The sequence below is a fragment of the Zonotrichia albicollis genome, chromosome 4 (assembly GCF_047830755.1).
Source record: "Zonotrichia albicollis isolate bZonAlb1 chromosome 4, bZonAlb1.hap1, whole genome shotgun sequence".
Lineage (NCBI taxonomy): Eukaryota > Metazoa > Chordata > Aves > Passeriformes > Passerellidae > Zonotrichia > Zonotrichia albicollis.
In genome coordinates this window covers 23,484,407-23,503,636 of record NC_133822.1, presented here as the reverse complement: position 1 = coordinate 23,503,636, position 19,230 = coordinate 23,484,407, and the positions used below count along the sequence as shown (strand labels likewise).

Below are 19,230 nucleotides of genomic sequence, written 5' to 3'. Positions count from 1 at the left end.
CTGTTGATTTCCTCACCAGCCATTAGCTGTTTTCTCACTGACGCCTCCACAAAAAGTGGCAGGAACGATCAGCATTTCAAGGCTGCTGCTGCCAGCCCCCAAGCTGAGGAGGAGGAGAGCTCCTTCCTCCAGTGAGTCAGGCCTGAAATGGGGGAAAGATTTAGTCTTCCAAAATAGCACAGAAAGTTGAGGGTTGGAAGGGCATTGCTGTCTAACCCAGCTGGTGGCACGAGGTGGGAATACTGCAGGAAAGGTGTTCTGTGCCAGGAAATGATGTGCACAGCTCTGTGCCATGCAGTGGATGGCAGGAGGAACTGGAGAGAGATGCCAGAGGGAGCAGGGAATTAGGATGGTTTCATTCAGGTGGTGGACACTGTTTGTATCTCTTAATTTGCCTGTGGTCTGTATTACTGAATAAAGGATTGCATTGGGCATATTGCTCTCTTTTTTAAATACTGAGTTACAGAGTAAGCCATGCTCTCAAGAGCATTCAAGATATCCTTTCTTAACAAGTTGAGAAGGATCTGCTGGCCCAGATAAATCTGTGCTGTGAGAATGCCTTGTGCTCATTTCAGAATGTATTCCTGAAGTCCTTGAATTCATTAAACCCTAATTAGCAGTGAGCATTGATGATTAAAAAAATCTATCAAAATAGCAGACCAGTGTATATTGAGCTGTGAAGGCACCTCTGGGTCTGTCCTACAATTAGCTTTTAGCCAGTTTGGTCTTAAAATACTCCTTCTGTTTTTTCTGACATCCTGACCTTGCCTCTTGCTTTAGCTTTTGACGTAACAGCCTCCAAAACTGTCTGGAGTTTCTGTGGGGTATCCTGCACAGTAGATTGTGAAACTTACAGGAGAAGTGAAAAGTAAATTTGGGAACAAATAGAAAATTCAGCATCTTCATACAAAATTGTACTGTATTTGTGTTGAGGACAGGCATTTGGGTTGCTCATAGATTGTTAAAGAGACTTATGTGAAAATCCTGTACCGATCACACTTTGAGATAATTTCCTGTTTAAATTACTTGTGTTCTGACTGTAGTAATTGATGCTACAGCAGAAAAGGTAACAAAACAAAACAAAAAAACACACCAAAAAACAGTCAGAAAGGTTCTTTTGGTCTGGGACTGTTGAATCCAGCCACAAGAGGATTGTCATTGTGGCTGGGACCTCTGAAAGACACAATCAGAGGAGCCACTTGAAGGTTTTGAAAACTAACTGAGCAGTTATAAACTTGATTTTGCACCTTTAAAAATAATGGAAAAACTCCAGCTGAATTCATGACATTATATATGCAACTGGTGACTTGTATGCAGAGCAATTTCAGTTGTTAATGTCATTTTGTATAGAAACACTGAAAATACAATTTTTATTTATAAAAGCTTACTGAAAGTACTAAAGAAGTAATTGATGAGGGACATAAGCTGAGGGAAAAGAAAAAAATCTTGAACATTTCAGTGCTAATACATGTAAAAACTTCGTAAAATTCAAAACATTCCTTGCTAGTGATTTTAAGAAGACTTTAACTATCTCTACCTTATCCTAAATGCTGTGTTATTGCCATGCGTGGAATTTGGAACAAAAATCTATTTAACCAACAAGCAGGTCAGTGTGTGTGATGCTTGTTTGTTGTCTTTGCCCTCCAGAACTCTTCTGCAGCAGCTGCAGAGACTCCAAGCCGTGGTTGCTGGCAAAGTGTCCCGCTCGTGTAAGGCAGCTAGCACACAGACAGGGACCTGTCTTATGGTGAGTATTCCTAAGGCTGGGAATTCTGAGGGAAAGACAATCTCTTTCAAGGCACATCTCTTGATCTGCAAAGCCTCTCAGTGGCAAATTTGCAGCTTAGGGAACTCCTTTTAATGATTTAACAATTTTGAGGGAGGTGAGACTTGTGATGGATGAAGATTAATGGTTGTGGGAAGGTACTGAGTTCTGGAGGAGAATAGCCCTGTGCCTTTAGTTGGGTGCTGCAGTGATGAAAGAAGGATCAGTGCTCTTCCAAGGGTCCCACTTTATTATTTCCTGCAGTTTTATAAGGTGGAAATGGTGTCTAGGGTTGTAAAATGAAAATGAAGGTGACCTTTGAGGCTCGTACTTTTGATACTAATAAAAATAAACTTGCTCAACCAAATCAAAATATGACTGAGGCTGTAAATCTACCTCTGTCCTATTTCAGTAGTAGTAGCCAAGATAAGAAAATGAGTAGAATAAAACATTTGCTTTCCCCTCCTTACATTCAGCTATCAAGTTCCCTTTATACCAAAAGTGCTGTAAATTGATGGAAATAATTTACAAGGCATGAGCTGTTCTCCCAATCTAGCCTCACTGTCACTTGGAAGCAAAACTGGGGCCAGCAGCAGAAATAACTTTGGAAATCCTCAGCAGTGCCTGCAAGACACACATGGCAGCTTTATCTGCCATGTGAGTAAAATGGCAGCTTTGTGAGTAAAATGGCAGCTGGTCAGAATGGTGCAGACATTGAAAACAAACCCCCGCATTGAGATGTGCCCTTTGAAGCACTGAATTGTCATTGTGTAGGTGCCTTTGCTGGGTGTGCAGAGGTGAGGATGGCCCCACATGATTTGTTTTGATAAAGTGTCAGATCTCCTGTGTGCATGTGGGTCAGGTGGGCTCACCTCTCCTGCCTCCTCCCTTTGCCAGATGGTGGTGCTGTGCTTTGCAGTAGTTTTTGGCAGCTTCTCTCAGAGCTATGGGCCATATCCTTCTGCTACAAAGATGGTGTTGCCCAGGCAGCATTCCTCACCAGAGTCCTACACAGATTCAATTGGTAAGTGACAGCTATTCCAGTCTTGCTCTTTCCTTGGTTGTATTTAAGCACTTGTTTTCCACACCCATTCCCAACCCCCTTCTCAAGCACCTCTTGCATTTCTGCTCCTTAAATGGCCATTTTTTAATGTATACCACTGTTTTTCTAAGAAGGATAGCTTGTCTGATGTTGATGGCAGCAGACTTCATAAAAATGGGCAGAACTTTTTCCCCACTAGCCTGCTTGGTACTTCTGTTTAAAGACTTTTTTGCCTCTGTTTGCAGAACTAAAGTTAGTGGTCTGTGAAGGGTAGCAGGGTTTCTACTTGGTAGCAGATGTTCATACTGTTAAAATGCACAAATTATTTCAGTGGCTGTTTTCTTTGCCAGTGTCACCAAAGAGTCCAAGGACTGAATGGGAAACTGTTAGTATTACATAACCATAATGAAATAATATATTATCAAAGTTATTATTTAATTTTGTCCTTGTTTTTTGAATAATTTAGGGCTTTTTGATCCCTACCTAGACCATTCCTGTGGTTTCTTTCTTCAGCTCTTAAATTGCCCCATTTAATCACTATGAAAAGAAAAGGCCTTTGCAGCTTTGGCTCTGCCCTAACAATTTCCATTTCCTGAAATGACCAGGGTTGTTCTCTGAGCTGTCTGTTGCTCATCTCATTTTGTCTTCTCTCTTTGTATGCAGTGAGGTCAAGGAGCCTCCTAATTTATGAAGAGCCTCAACAGCTGGAGGAGCCATCCAGCGCGATCTCCTTCGCAGATCGCAGTGACAGACAAACAGACGCCTCCAAGTTGACAGCACTGTCCCTGGAGGCTGTGCCAGGGACACAGCAGGATGAAATCATGCAATTCACAATAGCCAACGAGACCAGGCTAGAGAAATCAGTGCTGCTGGGCCTGCAGCAGCACAGGTGAGTGCAGAGTAGGCTGCTTGTCACACGGGTGTTCTGTGTCACTCCTGTTCATGCCTGAAGGACAGAGGTTAGGCTAGCACTAACACTTCGTGTGCTGGGCACCATGAAGCATGAAGGAAGAGTTTGGCTTTTATCTTTGCCTATAGGCAAAGTCACTGTTGCTCTGGAGAAGTGGTTGCATCAGAACTGTAGTAATGCAGCTACCAAACTCGGTACTTCTGCCAGAAACCTAACCCCTGTAAGCCTGTTAGTTGGGCCTACCCCCTTCTTTAAAGCACTTACTTGTGTGCTTCCCAAAGGAATAAGCTTTTGGCAGTTGTATGGAAGTGTGAGGTTGTGATTCACTGGAATTTCAATGAGGTTAGGGCATGAAGAGCTGGAGTTTCTCACAGCAGTGATTTTACTGAAGCATTACTGCTGAAAGTTTGCAGGACTCAGTCTCAGGAGACAGACATGTACAATTATCTGACTACTTAAGTTCTCACACTGAATTCCCTCACTTTCAGCATAAATGTAAGGGATTTTTTTTTGTTTGCTCTTTATTTTTAGCATAAATGTAAGTTTTTCAGGCCTCTGAAAAGAGAGTCACTGGTTTAAATATATATGCTTTCATCTGCTGCACCTTTGCTTGCCTAGAACCAAAGAGAAGTCTACTTTAGGATAATTCAGTATGTTACCAGACTCAGCTAACTGACCAATACCTTGCTGGTAAATACTGAATGGATCTTTAGCATTAGCCAAATCAAGCAGGATATGTACTTAAAAAACTTACTGTTAGCATTAACCTTTGGTTTTTTGCTCCCTACAGAGTCAACTCGGAGCTAGAAGGAAATGAAACACTGAAGATAATTGAAATAGACAGAAGAGTCAATGCCACCTCTTAAAAATAAAAAAGGCCTTTTTTCTTGACTTCCCTCCTTCCCACATATTTTCAACCAAAGTTCCCCTGACTTGTCATCCTCAGTGAACCAAAGTACAAAAGAGAGGGAGTTCAACTTCTGCATTGACTGATGGGGCTGTGACTACAGATGGGATCTCTTGTCTCTGTAACTCCCTTCCTCACGTGGCACACAGTCCCTGTCTCTGCTTTTGTCCCTTTCCTGTCTAACACTGCAAGGGCAGCACTGAATTATGATGGCAGATGATGCCAGCAGTGTGCCAGTGACTGTGTGTGCCTGTGCATGCACACAGCCTGATCTGAGCACAAAGACATTCTGGAGAAGGGTGAATTTGTGCAAAACCAATGGGAGCATGTGGGTGATGGTTTTCTTGGGAGAAGGTAATGGAGAGAGAGAGGAGATGCAGCATGATGGTGCTTAGAGTCTCACCACAGCTCTGTGCCTGCTGGTCTGCAGCACTGGAGCCTTTTGGGGGGATAGAGAAGCAATGTGCAGCCTGCTGCTGAGGGGACAAGAAAGGGCCCTGACACTGCTGAGCTCACAGCACAGGCAGGAGAGGGCTGGTCCATGATGCTGCTGGATTGTCCTCCCCATGCTCTTTCTCTTCTCCCCTCCAGACTCTTCATCACTTAACAGTGTAGGCTTCTCTGTGCATTGAATGCAATCCTGGTGGGCTTCCCTGCTTCCACCCTTGAGAAATTAAGCAAAGATCAGTCACTGTCCTACCACACACTGTGTGGGAGAATTACGCTAGTTTAACTAAATCTGTTTAGAAAGCAGGTTTTGTTACATTTATGCAATAGTTTAGATGGATGCCCTTTAGTCTGCTTAAGGCTAATATATTTAGCTTAAGTCAGTTCCTTCCCAACAAACTAAATCAATGTAAGGCTTAAACCACAAGTGCCTCCTTAGAGGAGTGTATGGATTTAATTTATTGGCTTCTAGCTGGTTGATGAAAATTCTTGTGTAGACCCAGTCTCAGATTGTCTTGTGTTTTCCTTTCCTTGCCATCTTCCTGTTACTGTTGTAAATAGTATTTATTAGCTTTGAAACATTCTGTTCAGGTAGCTGCAATGAAGAGAACTGAGCTTTCCTAACCCTGCAAGTGATCTGGGCAAACCCTGAAATTGGACAGATGAACATCACTGAATGCCCATTTCCTCCCCTTAAGCTTGAATTGCCCGAAAATAAAGCCAGGTGTCTTGTTTTCCTCTTACCTGCTTTTCCAGAGGTGTGGTCTGAGACCACCTGCTTTGGGTACAGATAGGCCAGCTCATGCCTAGGGTGGTGGATCCTGTGTTAGGTGTTTGCCTCTGATCTGAGGAGCTGATTACATGGGCAGGAGACGTGTCAAAAGAGGAATGAGATGAGCACGTGAGGGGGTGAAGTGACTGTCCCAGGCTCAGGAGAAAGCCAAGAGCAGCATTCAGGTCTGATTCTGGTCCAGTCCTCTTCTCCATGCTCTGTTCCTTCTTGTCCTATGGTGTACTTCATGTGCCCTCTCTGTCTCTCTCTCAGTACCCTGGTCATGCCTTTGCCTGAGCTGTGCTCCTTGCAGTTTGTGTTTGCAGAGGCATAGTTGAACTCAGTCCAGAATTTGAGCAGGGTTTTATCTGGTTCCTACAGAACGGCACTCATGCTCCATTGAGGATGGATCTAATGTGAAAATCCCTAATTCAGCAGGCTAGCAGAGCTGCTTAACAGTTTACCAGAAGAAGTCAATTAAAAAAAAAAAGTAATTTGAAGCTCTTTTTTCTTTTATTTTTTTTTCCTAATGATAAATAAGGGAAAAACTAACCTAGCCTTACAAATAATTTTTTACTATGTACAGTAGATATTTCTTGCAACTATTCTATTTTGTAAAATATTGAATTTGTATTTTATTACAGCAGTTGTCGCACCAGCTCCTTCCTTGTTCTTCATTCTCCTTTGACCTTCTTCCTTCAGCATCCTGTTTTTCACCGTCAGGCCTGACTCAAAATCCAGTGAAATGAATGGAAGGGATTTGGTGGATTGGAGGGGACTGTGGATCAGTCCTCCCTGTGCCATTTTAAGAGGGTGTTTCACATCAGTGACAGTGAAACAAGTGCCTGACTCCATGGGCTCGTTCTGGTGTGCAGATTTGCTCTTCTAGGTAATGCCCTATTCTTCTACCCAAGTGCCTTATTGTTTTACCTGAGGTGACAGTGAGAGAAGTGCAGTTGTAGTCTGCTTTGCAAGTGTTCCCATCTTGGCATGGGTCAGCCTGCACCATAAAGTCTGCTTCCCTTCACAGTGATCCTGCTGCATTCTCTGCATCATTCCAGCATCCATTAACAACTTTTGTGTTTTTTTGTGTTGTTTTTTTTTTTTTTTTTACGGTTTTAAGACAGTGGTCACTTGTGAGTGCCACAAGGGGTGGCTGCATTGCTCAGCCACTTGAGGTCAGCAAAGTGACAGGAGAAAGCTGGGATTGACCCCAACTGGTCAGCATAAGTGGGCAAGGTCATAGCTTAGAAAATTCCTTAATTTCTTTTCCCAGAGCACCCTTGGTTTGCTGCCTTTGAGGGCAACCAAGTGGTTAAAATGTTCTGCAGAAGAGGCCCCAGGGTGTGAAGCACAGCACCACTTTCCAGCCTTGCAGTTTGCAGTGTCAGCCTGAGCTCCTGCCCAGTGCCAGCTAAATGGATCACCTCCCATTCCAGATACAGCTGGTGACTCCTCTGTGTGAAAACCTAAGTGGAATTATTTCTCAGCTCTTAAAGGATAGATGATTTTGCACAACAAAAATAGCTCCTCCTCTCTGAAGCCTACTGCACTGGCCACCATTAAAACTTTACCCTTTTTTAGTTTGATTTGGGCTGGTTGGAAGATAGTCAATTGTGTTTTCATCCTGAGCATTTGAAACTGGCCATGGTCTGGGTCAGACCTCTGTACTAATCCATCCAAGCCAGTGTGGCCATTCTGATTTCTTGTAAGTATTTGATAATCTATTACTATAATCTTAATTTGTGTACTCCTTTAAGTTATTTTTAGGTACTCTTTTTTAAGGAATCTCTTGACCTAGCACACACATTGCTTGGGGATTTATTGTATTACATGTTAGTTTAGAATAAGGAAAAGCTTTGCTTCACTTTGCTATCTTTGTGGTCATTTTTCTTCAGGGGCCTTAACGGAACAGGTTTCTCTGCCAGGGGCCCAGGAATCCCCTGCCATCACCTACTCAGAGGCTGTGGTGTGGCAAGGACCCATGACCTCCAGAGGGGGTTTGTGTCCCTGTTCTGTGCCTAGCAGGGGACAGGAGAGGCAGGACAAGGTGCCATTGCACTGCCAGCCTCAGCATGCAGGGGTGGGAATGCTGGTGCACTGCAGCCCACGTGGAGAGGCAGCTTCTGTGCTCTGGGTTAGGGGCACAGCAGTAGTGAGGCACATTCAGGGAGGATGCCAGTAAGTGCTTTTAGTCAGTTCAGCTCTATTACTTGAGGCCTTAGCCTTCAGCCAGTGTGCTTTTTCTGCTGATCAGTGACCTGGTGCTGTGGAATCATAGGACAGGGAAGCAAGGCCTTGTGTACTACATAATTTCCATTTCCAGCAGAGGACTTAAGTGAAATCCTCAGCTGTAAGGTTAAGTTAATCACCAGCACAATTTTATACACAGCAGTAAATTTACCTTTTGGCCTGTAGCTTTAGAGCATGTTTAGATCTGCTGGATCTTTGCTTCTAGGGAGATAAGCTATGAAGGAATATAGGGCATTATTTTATATATATGTATATTTTAAAAGTCTGAATCACAGGGCATGTGACGTTTCTAACCTTGTTACTGGGGTGTAGATAGTGTTCAGTTCTTTTCCCCCCAGGCTATTTATAGTTCTTTGCTGCACTTCTTTCATTTCTTCTGCACCACTCAATATTTTTCACCAGCACAGACTGATGGATTAGGCTGAGGTTCTTAGGCCAGATCCCAGCTGGTACAACCAGCATGGTGTTCACACTCTGCTCTTGGAGGCTGCAGGTCTGATTTATACTGACAGGGGACCTCTTCCTCCACATCTGTCTGTGTAGCAGTGTATCTTAATGTGTTCTTGATTCTTCTAACATAGACCAAAAATTAATCTAAAAACTTTTTTTATTCCTGCTAAAGAAACCAACCCACCCCTCCACTCCCATCCCTCCAAGCTATCAGTGGTGAATTCTGTCTAGACACTTTTAGAATGTAGGTCAAGTGAGTGAATGATGCTAATTGCTACGTTGGGAGGGATTTCCACTGAGTATTTGGGCTCTAGATTCTAGCTAATGCCAAGAGGCCATTCAAAACCCACGCAGCTCAGAACAGAGGAATGCAGAGTATTTTTATACTCCTGGTGACTAAAATATTTCTTTCTTCAGTCACTAATTAAAAAGGGAACATTTTGTGTTCTGAAGGTGAAATGATAGGTCAGTACTTTGTAGCTACTAAAGTTGTCCCAGCCTATATAACAGTGTAGTGCTATGATGTGTTGCTGCTTTGCACTCTCTAGCATTAAGATTTAACAACTTTAGGGGTTGCAAAGGAGAATGAACTCATGTATGTGTTAAGTAAGGTCTTTACAAAGAAAATGTAAGGATTCAGTTCATCTTGTAGCTTTCTCATGGCCAATAAAGTGACATTGGGCATTCAGAGAATTTGTTGAAGATTAATCCTGATTAATACTGCATTGCTTAGGTGATCAGCATCCATTAGAGACTCCAGGATTGAGAGGCAAATTGCAATTTGGTTTTCTCATTTTTATGTCAGGTCTTTTTCTGCTTTACCAGTGTGTATATATATATATATGAATCAAATTCTTGTATAGAAAAAAGTTCATCATGCAGGAAACTCATTTGTGATGCTGTTTGGATCTGATGCTGAGTGGAGTTTGGATATTCTTCACTAGCAGTAGTCTCTTATCTGTCCTACAACCAATCTCCAGATTCTTCCTCCAAGAGCTGCAACTAAAGAGGTGAGAACACAACATGGGAAAGCTGGATTTGTAGACCTGTCTTACAGAAGGGGTGAAAGAAAAGGCAGGTGAAGGGACTCCTTGCATCACAGGGAAGCCTTCTAGTTCTTGATTCCATAAATCAGCAGTAATAGCCTAAATCAGCAGTGATAGTCTCTTTCATTAGTTCCCTGCTAGGTTTAGGTTCACTCCTGTTCCCCTTGCTCTTTAATGCCATGCAGTCCTGTTTATGCATACCTGACCTTTATATTATACCCCACTTTACCCTCTAAACAGCAGGTGCAAATCTTTCTGAGCCTTAGCAGTCCATAATGAAGGGAGTGGAAGAGAGAGGGAGGAGCAGAGGCAGGTACTGAATTTTGTAAAACAGAACTCTGCTCATATCTGACTTTACCATAACAGACTTTAATCAGTGGTGCTGATATAATGGCATCTTGCTTTCTTCATTTGTACAGTTAGAATGAGTGTGTGTGTGTGCATCTGTGCACATGTGCATGGTGAATATCAAAAGGTATCAAAACCACAGAGTTTTGAGTTTTCTTCTTGTAGTAAGTGTTGCTAAATAAAGGCATCTACCTGATCACACAGGGCACTTTGGGCTTGGTGCAGCAGAAAGTCCAGGCATTTCTCTCTGAAACCTGTTCACATTCCACATCACGGAGCACTTGTAAAACTGTTGTGTGAATTGCTCTGAAGACTGTCCTGTGATTAATTGTTGACTGAATGTTGTTGCACTGTGTCATTTTGCATGTGTGCCTAGATTGTCTGGCCTTTCCAGAGACCAGTTCTGGCTTGGTACAAAAAACTAATTATTTTGTATTCTGGTATCATTTCTGGTCTGCAGAATTATGACTTTGAATGCTTTTTTTATTATTATTTTCTTTTGTAAGTGGTGTAAGTTGCCTTAAAAGGTGGCCCCTGGGAGCACTGATGCCCTAACCACCCTCAGGCACAGTGAGATCCAGTTTCCTCTCAGAGGGTGCTGCAAGTACATCCCAGTTTCCCTGAGATTCACTGGGCCTTCCAAGGGTAAATTACCTGCTGGTGCTCTCTTGAGGAGAAGTATGCATGGGCAATTCCATTGCCTTGGGCCGTGCAGAGCAGTCACTGCTGTGACACCCCTAGAGCACTTCAGCTGGTGTTTGCCTTTCCCTCTGTGCATGTGAGTGCAGTATAGGTTTGTGCAAACATGTAAAACTGTCTAAGATGACAGGGACAGTGATACCAGTGCAAAAGCACACCACTCTCCCCTCAAAACTCCTCAGTAAACTTCATTGGGGCCTCTTCTGACTGCAGATATCTCTATTCTCCTGCCTTGTCTATTTAACTCTGTGTCTGTGTTCAGTGACCTTTCTATTTTTGTACAAGTGCTGTCATCTGGATACAGTCCCACCTGATTGTTCACACTGCAAACATGTCCATTGGGTGGAAAGAAATTGCTGTTTTTTTAAATCATCTGCCTGATTCTGTGAGAGAACAGACTACCTGCTTTTTTTAGCCTAAATATGTATGTAGTGAAGTATGTTATGCTTTTCATTTCTTGCAAATAAATATTTTCTGTAGAAAAAAAAAGCAATTGCTACTTGTTTGATTTCCTGATGACTGGAAAAAATGTGGGCCCTCGACTTTCCCAGGTGTGCCAGTGTCTGCAATGTGTCCATTTAGTGACTGGTAATTTAGTGATAGAAAAGGAAGGATATGGGGTTTTACTGAAGTTTTACCCTTCCCTTTTTGAGGTTGGCAGAGAATTATATTTTAGTAATGAGTGGAAATCAGGGCCAGCAGCATTTAACAGTGATAATGACACTCAGTGCAGCGCTGTGCTACAGCCCCACTAACAGTAAATTCCCTGTACAAGTGGGATCCAGGAGGGCGGATGCCAAGGGGGCATTGCTTCAGCCAGGGTCACTGAGGAGCTGTCACCTGGAGTGGCAGGGCCGGCTGGGGCTCATCTGGGTGGGCAAACAGCCCAAACAGGGAAGGTGGGGCCTTTCCCTGCTCTGGGCTTGCTGTAACTGGAGTGAACTCTTAAATAGCACTTTTTGCTTTGGCTTTTTGGAATGGGTTCTGCTGGCCTCAGCTCCTTTCCTTAGCCTGCCTCCCCCCTGAGATAATTTGGGAGCTTTCTGCAGCAATTTGGAATTTGTTCTGCCTGTGTGAGCACCCAGCATCCAGCCAGGGCACAGAGCTGACCTCTGCTCCTTTGATAGGCATGGAAAAGGAAATGCCTGATTCTTTCAGTCTGGGGACTCTGTGGCTTTGCTGGTTGCCACCATGATATTTTATGGAAAATCCCTTCGCTAGGATTTTTCTCCTGAGAAGCTGAGAAGCCTCAGAAAAGAAATGTAAACAACAATTATCGGATTGCTTGGAATGTGGTTTGGAGGTTGCTTACCAACAGGTGCATCTGTGATTGGTTCCATGTGAATTGTGTTTACTTAATGACCAATCCCAGTCCAGCTGTGTTGACTCTCTGGTCAGTCATGGGTTTTTATTATCATTCTTGTCTAGCCTTCTGATTAATTCTTTTCTCTATAGTTTAGTATAGTGTTAGTATATAATTTCCTTTAATATAATATCATAAAATAATAAATCCACCTTCTGGAAAATTGGAGTCAGATTCTCATCTCTTACCTCATCCCACAACAGCTGGTCATCCAGGGAACTGGACCATGGATGACCTAGTGCCAATGTGAAAATTACCCTGTGCAGAGCTGGCATCACAAATACACATTAATTTGTTTTATGCCAGTTTTCTACTGGGAGGGAGACCTCATAGCTGAGTACCATGCATCCCTAGAACAGCAACCAAGAATTTATCTTCCATAGGAAATATTAGCCATGGAAGGAATGGTTCCAGTTTAACTGAAAATGGGAGTGAGAGAGATGGCTTTGGTGCATCCTTTCCAAGGCCTCTTAGAGGAGGCTGCTCTAGAGTTTGGGGAAGGCAGCATACCATGGGAACTGGAACACTGTGGCCTGCACTAAATTTCTGGCTGATGTGGGTTTTCAGAAATGCCTTGATTTGGGGATAAGAGGCTAAAGTAGTAAAAGAAATTGACAGTGACAGAAGAAAAAAAAAAGGGAAGCTTTCCAAAGAGGCAGTTTCACTTGCCAGGACTATTGATCCAGGGCACTTGTTTGCAGCATCAAGCCACATATAGCATTTTTAGAGGAAAATCGTTAGACTGTGACTGATTGGGAAAGTTACCCTCAGCTTAGCTTTAGCTGAGCTCAGTTCCTCCAAGCAAACAAAGCACAGCCTGTGATTAGCCACTGGTTAAGAATCTCCTCAATCTCCATGTGACCCTTGAAGCATCACACAGCAGGTGATGCTGCAGGGAGCCTGTGACTGAAACAGAACCCCCCACACAATGGGGAAATGCTGTGTGATGAGCTGTCAGCCTCCCTACCTACCAGCCTCCAGGACATGCTGTTCTTGGAAAAGCATCTTGCTGTTGGAATCCAAGGCTGGATTTTGATTCTCCTTTTTCAGGCTGATTCCTGATGCAGGACAGGAGGGAGGATGTCCAAATGCAGCTCGTGATGCCTCTCATGGCGTGCTTGGGTAGAAATTGTTCTCCTTGTACTGTTAGCTATTGTTTGTACCTGTGTTACAGCAGCACAGACTTCGTCCCCCCTTGAAGGTATTTCATGGAAGATTCATTCCTGATGCTCCCTTTCCTGATTTGTTTGCTTTAGGATTTTTTTAGAGCCATGGGCCTCATGCTTGTGGCATGCTGGTGAATTTGGCTTGCCTTGTTTATTCCATGCTTCAGATTCCTGGTCTGCAAAGCCGCTGGTAGCTTCCTCCTCTCTGTAAATCCCACTGAGATTAAGCAAAGCAAGGTGATTCAAAGGAGATAGCAATTGGAAACAAAAGCAAATTTCATTTCTTGTGAATAATAATGCTTGCATGTCTTGTCTCCCTCCAGTTTGTGCCTCAAAAAGTCAAAGTGATTTATTTGATTTCTCATTTTCTTGGTGTTGTCTCCCTGTGGGCTTCAAATGGTTATGCTTTCATTATTGAATTAGTCTTACACTAAGTTCTATACATTGGTATAAAATTACTATTTTTGTCTCTCCAGTAAGAAGGAAATTAAAAGTTCTAACCCCTGTCATTGCTGTGGCACAGCTGAGGGAAGCTAAGAATAAGTTCATGACTGTTGGATTGTCTCATTTTCTCTGTCTAAAGCAATGCTTAGAGTCTGGTTAGCCCTCTTTTTAAAACCTTTCTGATAAAAATCTGTGTTTGATCTGCTCAGCTGAGGTGGGTCCCTCCTTGCTGAGCCTCAGCATCCCTCAGTTTCCCAATGGATCAGCAGTGCTCCACTAGACTTTAAATGCTGACCAAAAGGGAATGATGTTGTGGGTGGATCCAATCTATCAGCATTGGATCTGGAAAGCAAAGCTGGCCATTTATGTCACATTAAAAAAAAAATATTTACAACTGGAGGAGATGCAAATACATGCATACACATGTCTATGTGTATAAATATATTTTTATATGCTTTGTAATTTTTTTCTTGAAAGTTGAATGTTGGGGGCTAACCTGGGATTGAATTTTGTGTGAACTTCAGGAATATGGAACATTTAAGTAGACTGACTTCTCACTGGCTAGCCAGGCACACTGAACAAGTAAGATTGCCTCATCCTTTTCCTCCCCAATCCCCTTTTTCATAAATCCATCTCTTTTCTATTAGAAAAAGAATTTTCAGTCCCTCCCACTGCAATAAAACTTTGCACAGTGCACACAGTCTGTGCACACTGGAGTGTTCAAAATGGGATTTTACAGGCATGTGAGTAATGGAATAAACCTTCCCTTGGCTTTACTCCAAAGGCTGAAATCCCTCCTTTCGCTGCAGCTCCTCCATCATTCCCACCCTCCACCCTGCTATTCATGGCATGCAGTGTGGTGAGAAGTTCCCACCCAGGAAAAGGAACTCCCCACCTGCTGAACCTTGTCAGCTCTCCCCGACAATCAGGGCAGGCACCACGGAGTTGGTGTGGGGTGCTCCATTTAACCTGACAGCACTTAACCCAGACCTGGGAGTTCGGAATTTTTGTTAGCATGATAATCCCAGATACTGGCAAAACCTGCTAAAAATCTGTTTTCGTGCTCATGCTTTACCTCCTGGCCTGTGGTGTGTCTGCAGCCACACCTTGGAGCAAACGTGATACTCCTACAAAGTTTCCACTGTTGCTGCCTTCCTGTAGCCACAGGGATTGGCAGCCCCACCACAGGTGTAACAGCTAAGCAGGGCTTTCCTTCACGAGCCTCAGACTCTCTCATAATTGCTCATATTCAGGAAAAAAAAAAGGCAAAGGAAGTCAATTTAGCTCCTCATGTTGCAAATGAGTCATGCAAATTGCAGCAGTCAGAGGAAAAATAGGTGATCCCGGAGCAGGGTGTAAATTTGGTCATGTGGATAAAAGAAGGGTTATTGACAAGCAGGAGCTGCAGGAGAGGTTGTGCTGGAGGAGGAGGTGGCTCAGTGGCATGGAACTTCACTGGAGAGGGAGTAGGAAACCCTGATGGGTTGTTAGGCTGTGCTCCAAATGCTCTGGGGGAGGTGGAGCTGGGGCACAGAGCCGGTGGCAGAGCTGTTCTCATGTGGGCCAGAGGCTGAGAGAATAAAGCTGTGAGATGATGCACAGTGTTCTGCTCTCCGAGTGAAAATTAATTTGCAGTTACAGGATTTTTAGCACATGTCATTGGCATCTTCTCATAGCAACAGGCCACACAATTTTCACCAATGACAAAACCTCTGAATAGCACTGATAAGAGAGGGACCTATGGTGCCACTCCCCATCCTCAAAGCTGACTTTTGGGCTGGCTCTGAGCTGCTCTTTGACAGCTCCAACTCAAGATGGTTTAGTTTGGTTCTGAAAAAAATATTTGTTACATGGTCTTAAATTGAATGCTTTCACAAGCAACATTCACTGCTGATTTCCCTGGAAGTTCAACCGGAGACTTTCCAGCTCTCAATGGAAAAAGACCAATGGTTCCAGTGGAGCTCCATGCTGGTTTGAAGATCTCTCTGCACACAGCTCAGAGGAGGATCCAGACCTTCCTTTTGCAGTCCTGCATAGGAACCCTAGTTTGGCTTCTAACAAGCAAGGGTTTTATATTGCTTAATTATACTTTACGTGTTTCACTAGTAATTAAAAGTAATCTGGGAATGGAATTGGAAAGGAGAGAGGATCAGGTGTAAGGCATCTGCTGACTGTCACGAACCTGATTGGCACAGGGCTCACCCAGAAGAGGCAAGGCTGTTTAGGGAAGCCTTCTGTGGAGCACAGGAGTTACTGAAATCTCTTCCTGCAGGGTTTGCCTTCTCTGTAGAGCGTAATTGTTCATGCTTCTTCATTTTTATTTTTATTTTTTAATGTCTTTCTATTTTGGACTGCATTACCACAGGGAACTTTTGCATACAGAAAACAAAGTCTGTGCCTAATTCCTTCAGTAATTTCTGTATAACTGTAGACCTGCAATAATTCCTGCAATAATATCTGTATAGCCGCAGACCTCAACCTTTTCTGTACTTTTCCATCTTATTGTCACTGTCACATCTTGTGCTGAAACACGCTGACACTTCCCTCTGAAGTTTTCCTTAGTGTCCCTAATGAAGAAAGAGATGAGGTGGGAGTGCAACTAACTTTATGGAAGGGCACCGTAATGCTCGTCAGGTGTCTCTGCCCCTGGGCGCTTTGAGACTCAGCGCACCAAACTGAGATCACGGGGGGAAGCGATTGGCGGACGAGGGCAGCGCTGGGTGCCCCGGGGCTCCTGTGCTCGCTCGGGAAGATGCTCGCTCGGGAAGGTGTGCTCTGGGAATGTGTTCTCTCGGAAGATGTTCTCGGTGCGTGTGGCGGGGCGCGGCCGCGGGGCGTGGCGCGGTTGGGCGCGGCCGCGGGGGCGCGGCGGGGGCGCGGCGCTGCCATTGGCCGGCGGCGGGCGGGGCGTGGCGGGGGCGTGGCCGGGCAGGAGTTTCCCACAATGCCCCGCTGCAGTGCGGCCGCCGATGGATGCTGCGCGGTCGCGCTGCCATTTGCAGCCGCCGCGGCTCGCAGCGCGCCCCGCGGCCCCGGGAGCTGCGGCGCCCCGGCCGCCCCCCAGCGCCTGCAGCCGCCGGCCGGGCCTCCCCTGCCCCCGCCTCCTGCTGCTGCTGCTGCTGCTCGGCCCCGCTGCCCCGGCGCAATGAATCCCCCCGCGGCCGGCGGGGAGGAGACGGGGGCGGCGGGCGGCGGCTGCCGGGGCGCCGAGGGCGGCGGGGAGGCGGCGGGCGCCGCCGGGATCCCGGAGGAGCAGGGGCTGTCGGCGGCGGACGAGTCGCTGGAGGAGAAGCTGCGCAGCCTCACCTTCAGGAAGCAGGTGTCCTACAGGTGGGTGCCGGCCGGCCGGGCGCCTCTCGCTGCCTGGGGAGGCGGCCCGAGGGTCCGGCGGCGCTGCCCTCACGCCGCTGCCTGGCCGCGGCACCGCCGGACCCGCCTGACACCTACGGGGCTCCTTCTTCATCCCGAAGCCTGAAAGAGCTCTCCCCGATCTTAAGGCAGAGAGCGGGCTGCTGCTCCCAGCCCTGCTGCTGCCGCCAGGTTCGGGGTAGTGGCAGCGCCAGGGGAGACGGGGAGCGTGACGGGGAACGCGGGTGAAGTTCAGAGTTACTCCGAGCCAGAGTCGGGGCTCCTGCCCGGCTGGCTGGGGATTAGAGCTTTGCCCTTTTCAGTGGGAACACAGCCGCCCGTGAGCCCGGCGCCTCCAAACGCTCCTCAAGGGGATGGGAAAAGCCTTTCTGGCGGCAGCGCTGCTCCCCGTGGGGGTTTGGCTGTGGGGATTCTCCCGGAGCGCGGTGTCCCCTCCCTGCCCGCTCCCACCCGCGCCCGCCGCCGTTGCGTAAGCCCGGGCAGCTGATAAGATCGGGGGGCTGATAAGATAAGATAGGGGGGTGCTGTGCCCAGGCGTGGCTGAGGCCACCGAGTGCCACATGCCCCGCTGGGGCCTGAGCAGGACGGTCCTTTCATAATCACGGTCTTCTCTTGTCGTGGCTCTGCGTTTGCCTCACGTGTCTGATGGCAAATAAATGTTTTTGTTCCTCCTGTAAATACACCTGTGTCGGGGGGGCTGGTCTGCTCCTCTGTTCCCAGCTAGGAGCTGCTGATTGCCAGCATCTGCCAAAAGGATTGCTGGCTGGGAAGGTCCGTGCCAAAAAGTTTTTGAGTGTTACCTAATTCTGGTTGCAGAGCCCCTGTGGAGGCAGCACGCCACCAGTAACTAATGTTCTAGTGTGCTCAGGGATGAGCCCTCTCAGCTGGGAGGGCAGAAAACACAGAGCTGTTACTGGTCCCTGCAAGGAAAGGGTGTCTCCAGCCCCAGGTAAATTAGCTGAAGGCTCTCCCCAGCCATGGGGATGCTCAATGTGCTGTCAGTTTACAGCTGAGATAATTTAGGAGCTGGTCTAAGCTCTGCATGTGGCAGGGCTTACAGATGATGTAATTAAACACTCTTCCTAGCTGAGTTTTATATAATACCTGATGTGTGCAGAGAGGCTTTCCCCAGCAGGGCTGATGGTCCCAGCAGTGAGAGTGAAGTTTGGGATGATTCATCCTGGGCTCAGTCAGGTGAGCCATGTGAGAATGAAAACTTAGTGGATAGCTCTGAAACAAACATTGCATCAGCCAGCTCTGGGTGCTTTTGCATCTCTACCCTGACAGTTTTCTTAGCTTGTGGCATTTAGGGGGAAATCCCTTGCAGGTAAAGGCAAAGTCTGAGGTGCTGAAATAAGGTGGCTGCTAACAAAACAGGTTTGTTCATGTGTTTGCTCTTGGGACAGAAAGCAAGGAGTTTGCAATAAGTCTTCTTAGTGGCTTTTTTTGGGGGTGGCATGGGTAGGGAAGAGGAGATAGTGAAATCTGTTTCTAATGTTCTGCTGTTTAGATTGTTGAGAAGTGTGTTAAAGTTGTGGGTATTCTTGAAGTTTTCTGCATGGTCGATATTTGTAAGAGTTTCATATTTGATGCTTTTAGGAGGAAACGTAGGGTTTTTTTCCTCCTTCTCATCTCCTTCATCTATGCAAGCATATAACAAGTCCTGAAATTTCAGATATCAAAGCCTTTTCTTAAGCACCTCTTGATGCATATCATTCATTCTACTTGACTTAAGATACATGCAAGAAAGTAAATTTTCTTTGCACCCGTGGATTTATACACCTTTTCCTCATTTATAGCTGGTTTCCTACAGATAATATTCACTTTATCATTTATCCATGATGAGAACAATCTGGATAGATAGAAGAGTATAAAACTTCCACAGAGGACCTCCACTGAGTTCTCCACACCCTGTAACCTCAGTCTCTTTAAATTGCTACCATTTCCCTCAGTAATTTATGGTGCTGAAATACATTTGTGAATGTAAATGGCTGTGTTAGGTCCAGGAAAACCTATTTACATTGGCACTTGGACTCCCTTACCCACTGGCACAATAGAAATTATTCAAGGCTTCACAGAGCCTTTCAAACAGCTCATTGAGGGCTCTATGCAGGTTCATTACATTGCCATACACACCTGTAGAGCTGTTTTTATACATTCAGGAAAAAAGCCCCAACAGTTGGAACTTGCTTAAAATAATAAAGGTGCATGAAAATGCATGTAAAAGAATAAATCTACTGGTGGCAGTT

The 19,230-nt window shown here is 45.5% G+C and overlaps 2 protein-coding genes across 8 annotated transcripts in view; both read left to right on the top strand.

Moving 5' to 3' along the window:
• The window catches only part of CREB3L2 (cAMP responsive element binding protein 3 like 2), a 74,428-nt gene extending 63,292 nt beyond the window's left edge, over window positions 1–11,136 (top strand). For both annotated transcript variants that reach the window (XM_014264063.3, XM_005482770.4), the window contains exons 9-12: window positions 1,648–1,747; window positions 2,663–2,789; window positions 3,471–3,696; window positions 4,508–11,136. In XM_014264063.3, the coding sequence (XP_014119538.1) occupies window positions 1,648–1,747; window positions 2,663–2,789; window positions 3,471–3,696; window positions 4,508–4,583 (529 nt within the window). In that variant the 3' untranslated portion in view covers window positions 4,584–11,136. The remainder of the gene's footprint in view (window positions 1–1,647; window positions 1,748–2,662; window positions 2,790–3,470; window positions 3,697–4,507) is intronic.
• Window positions 11,137–16,538: 5,402 nt separating this feature from the next.
• DGKI (diacylglycerol kinase iota) overlaps window positions 16,539–19,230 on the top strand; it is a 201,245-nt gene continuing 198,553 nt past the window's right edge. For 4 of the 6 annotated variants that reach the window (XM_026790868.2, XM_026790866.2, XM_026790867.2 and 1 more), the window contains exon 1: window positions 16,544–16,942. In XM_026790868.2, coding sequence (XP_026646669.2) covers window positions 16,557–16,942 — 386 coding nt within the window. In that variant the 5' untranslated portion in view covers window positions 16,544–16,556. Of the gene's footprint in view, window positions 16,943–19,230 lie in introns of all 6 variants that reach the window. The other 2 variants (XM_005482769.3, XM_026790869.2) reach the window with 2 other exon arrangements.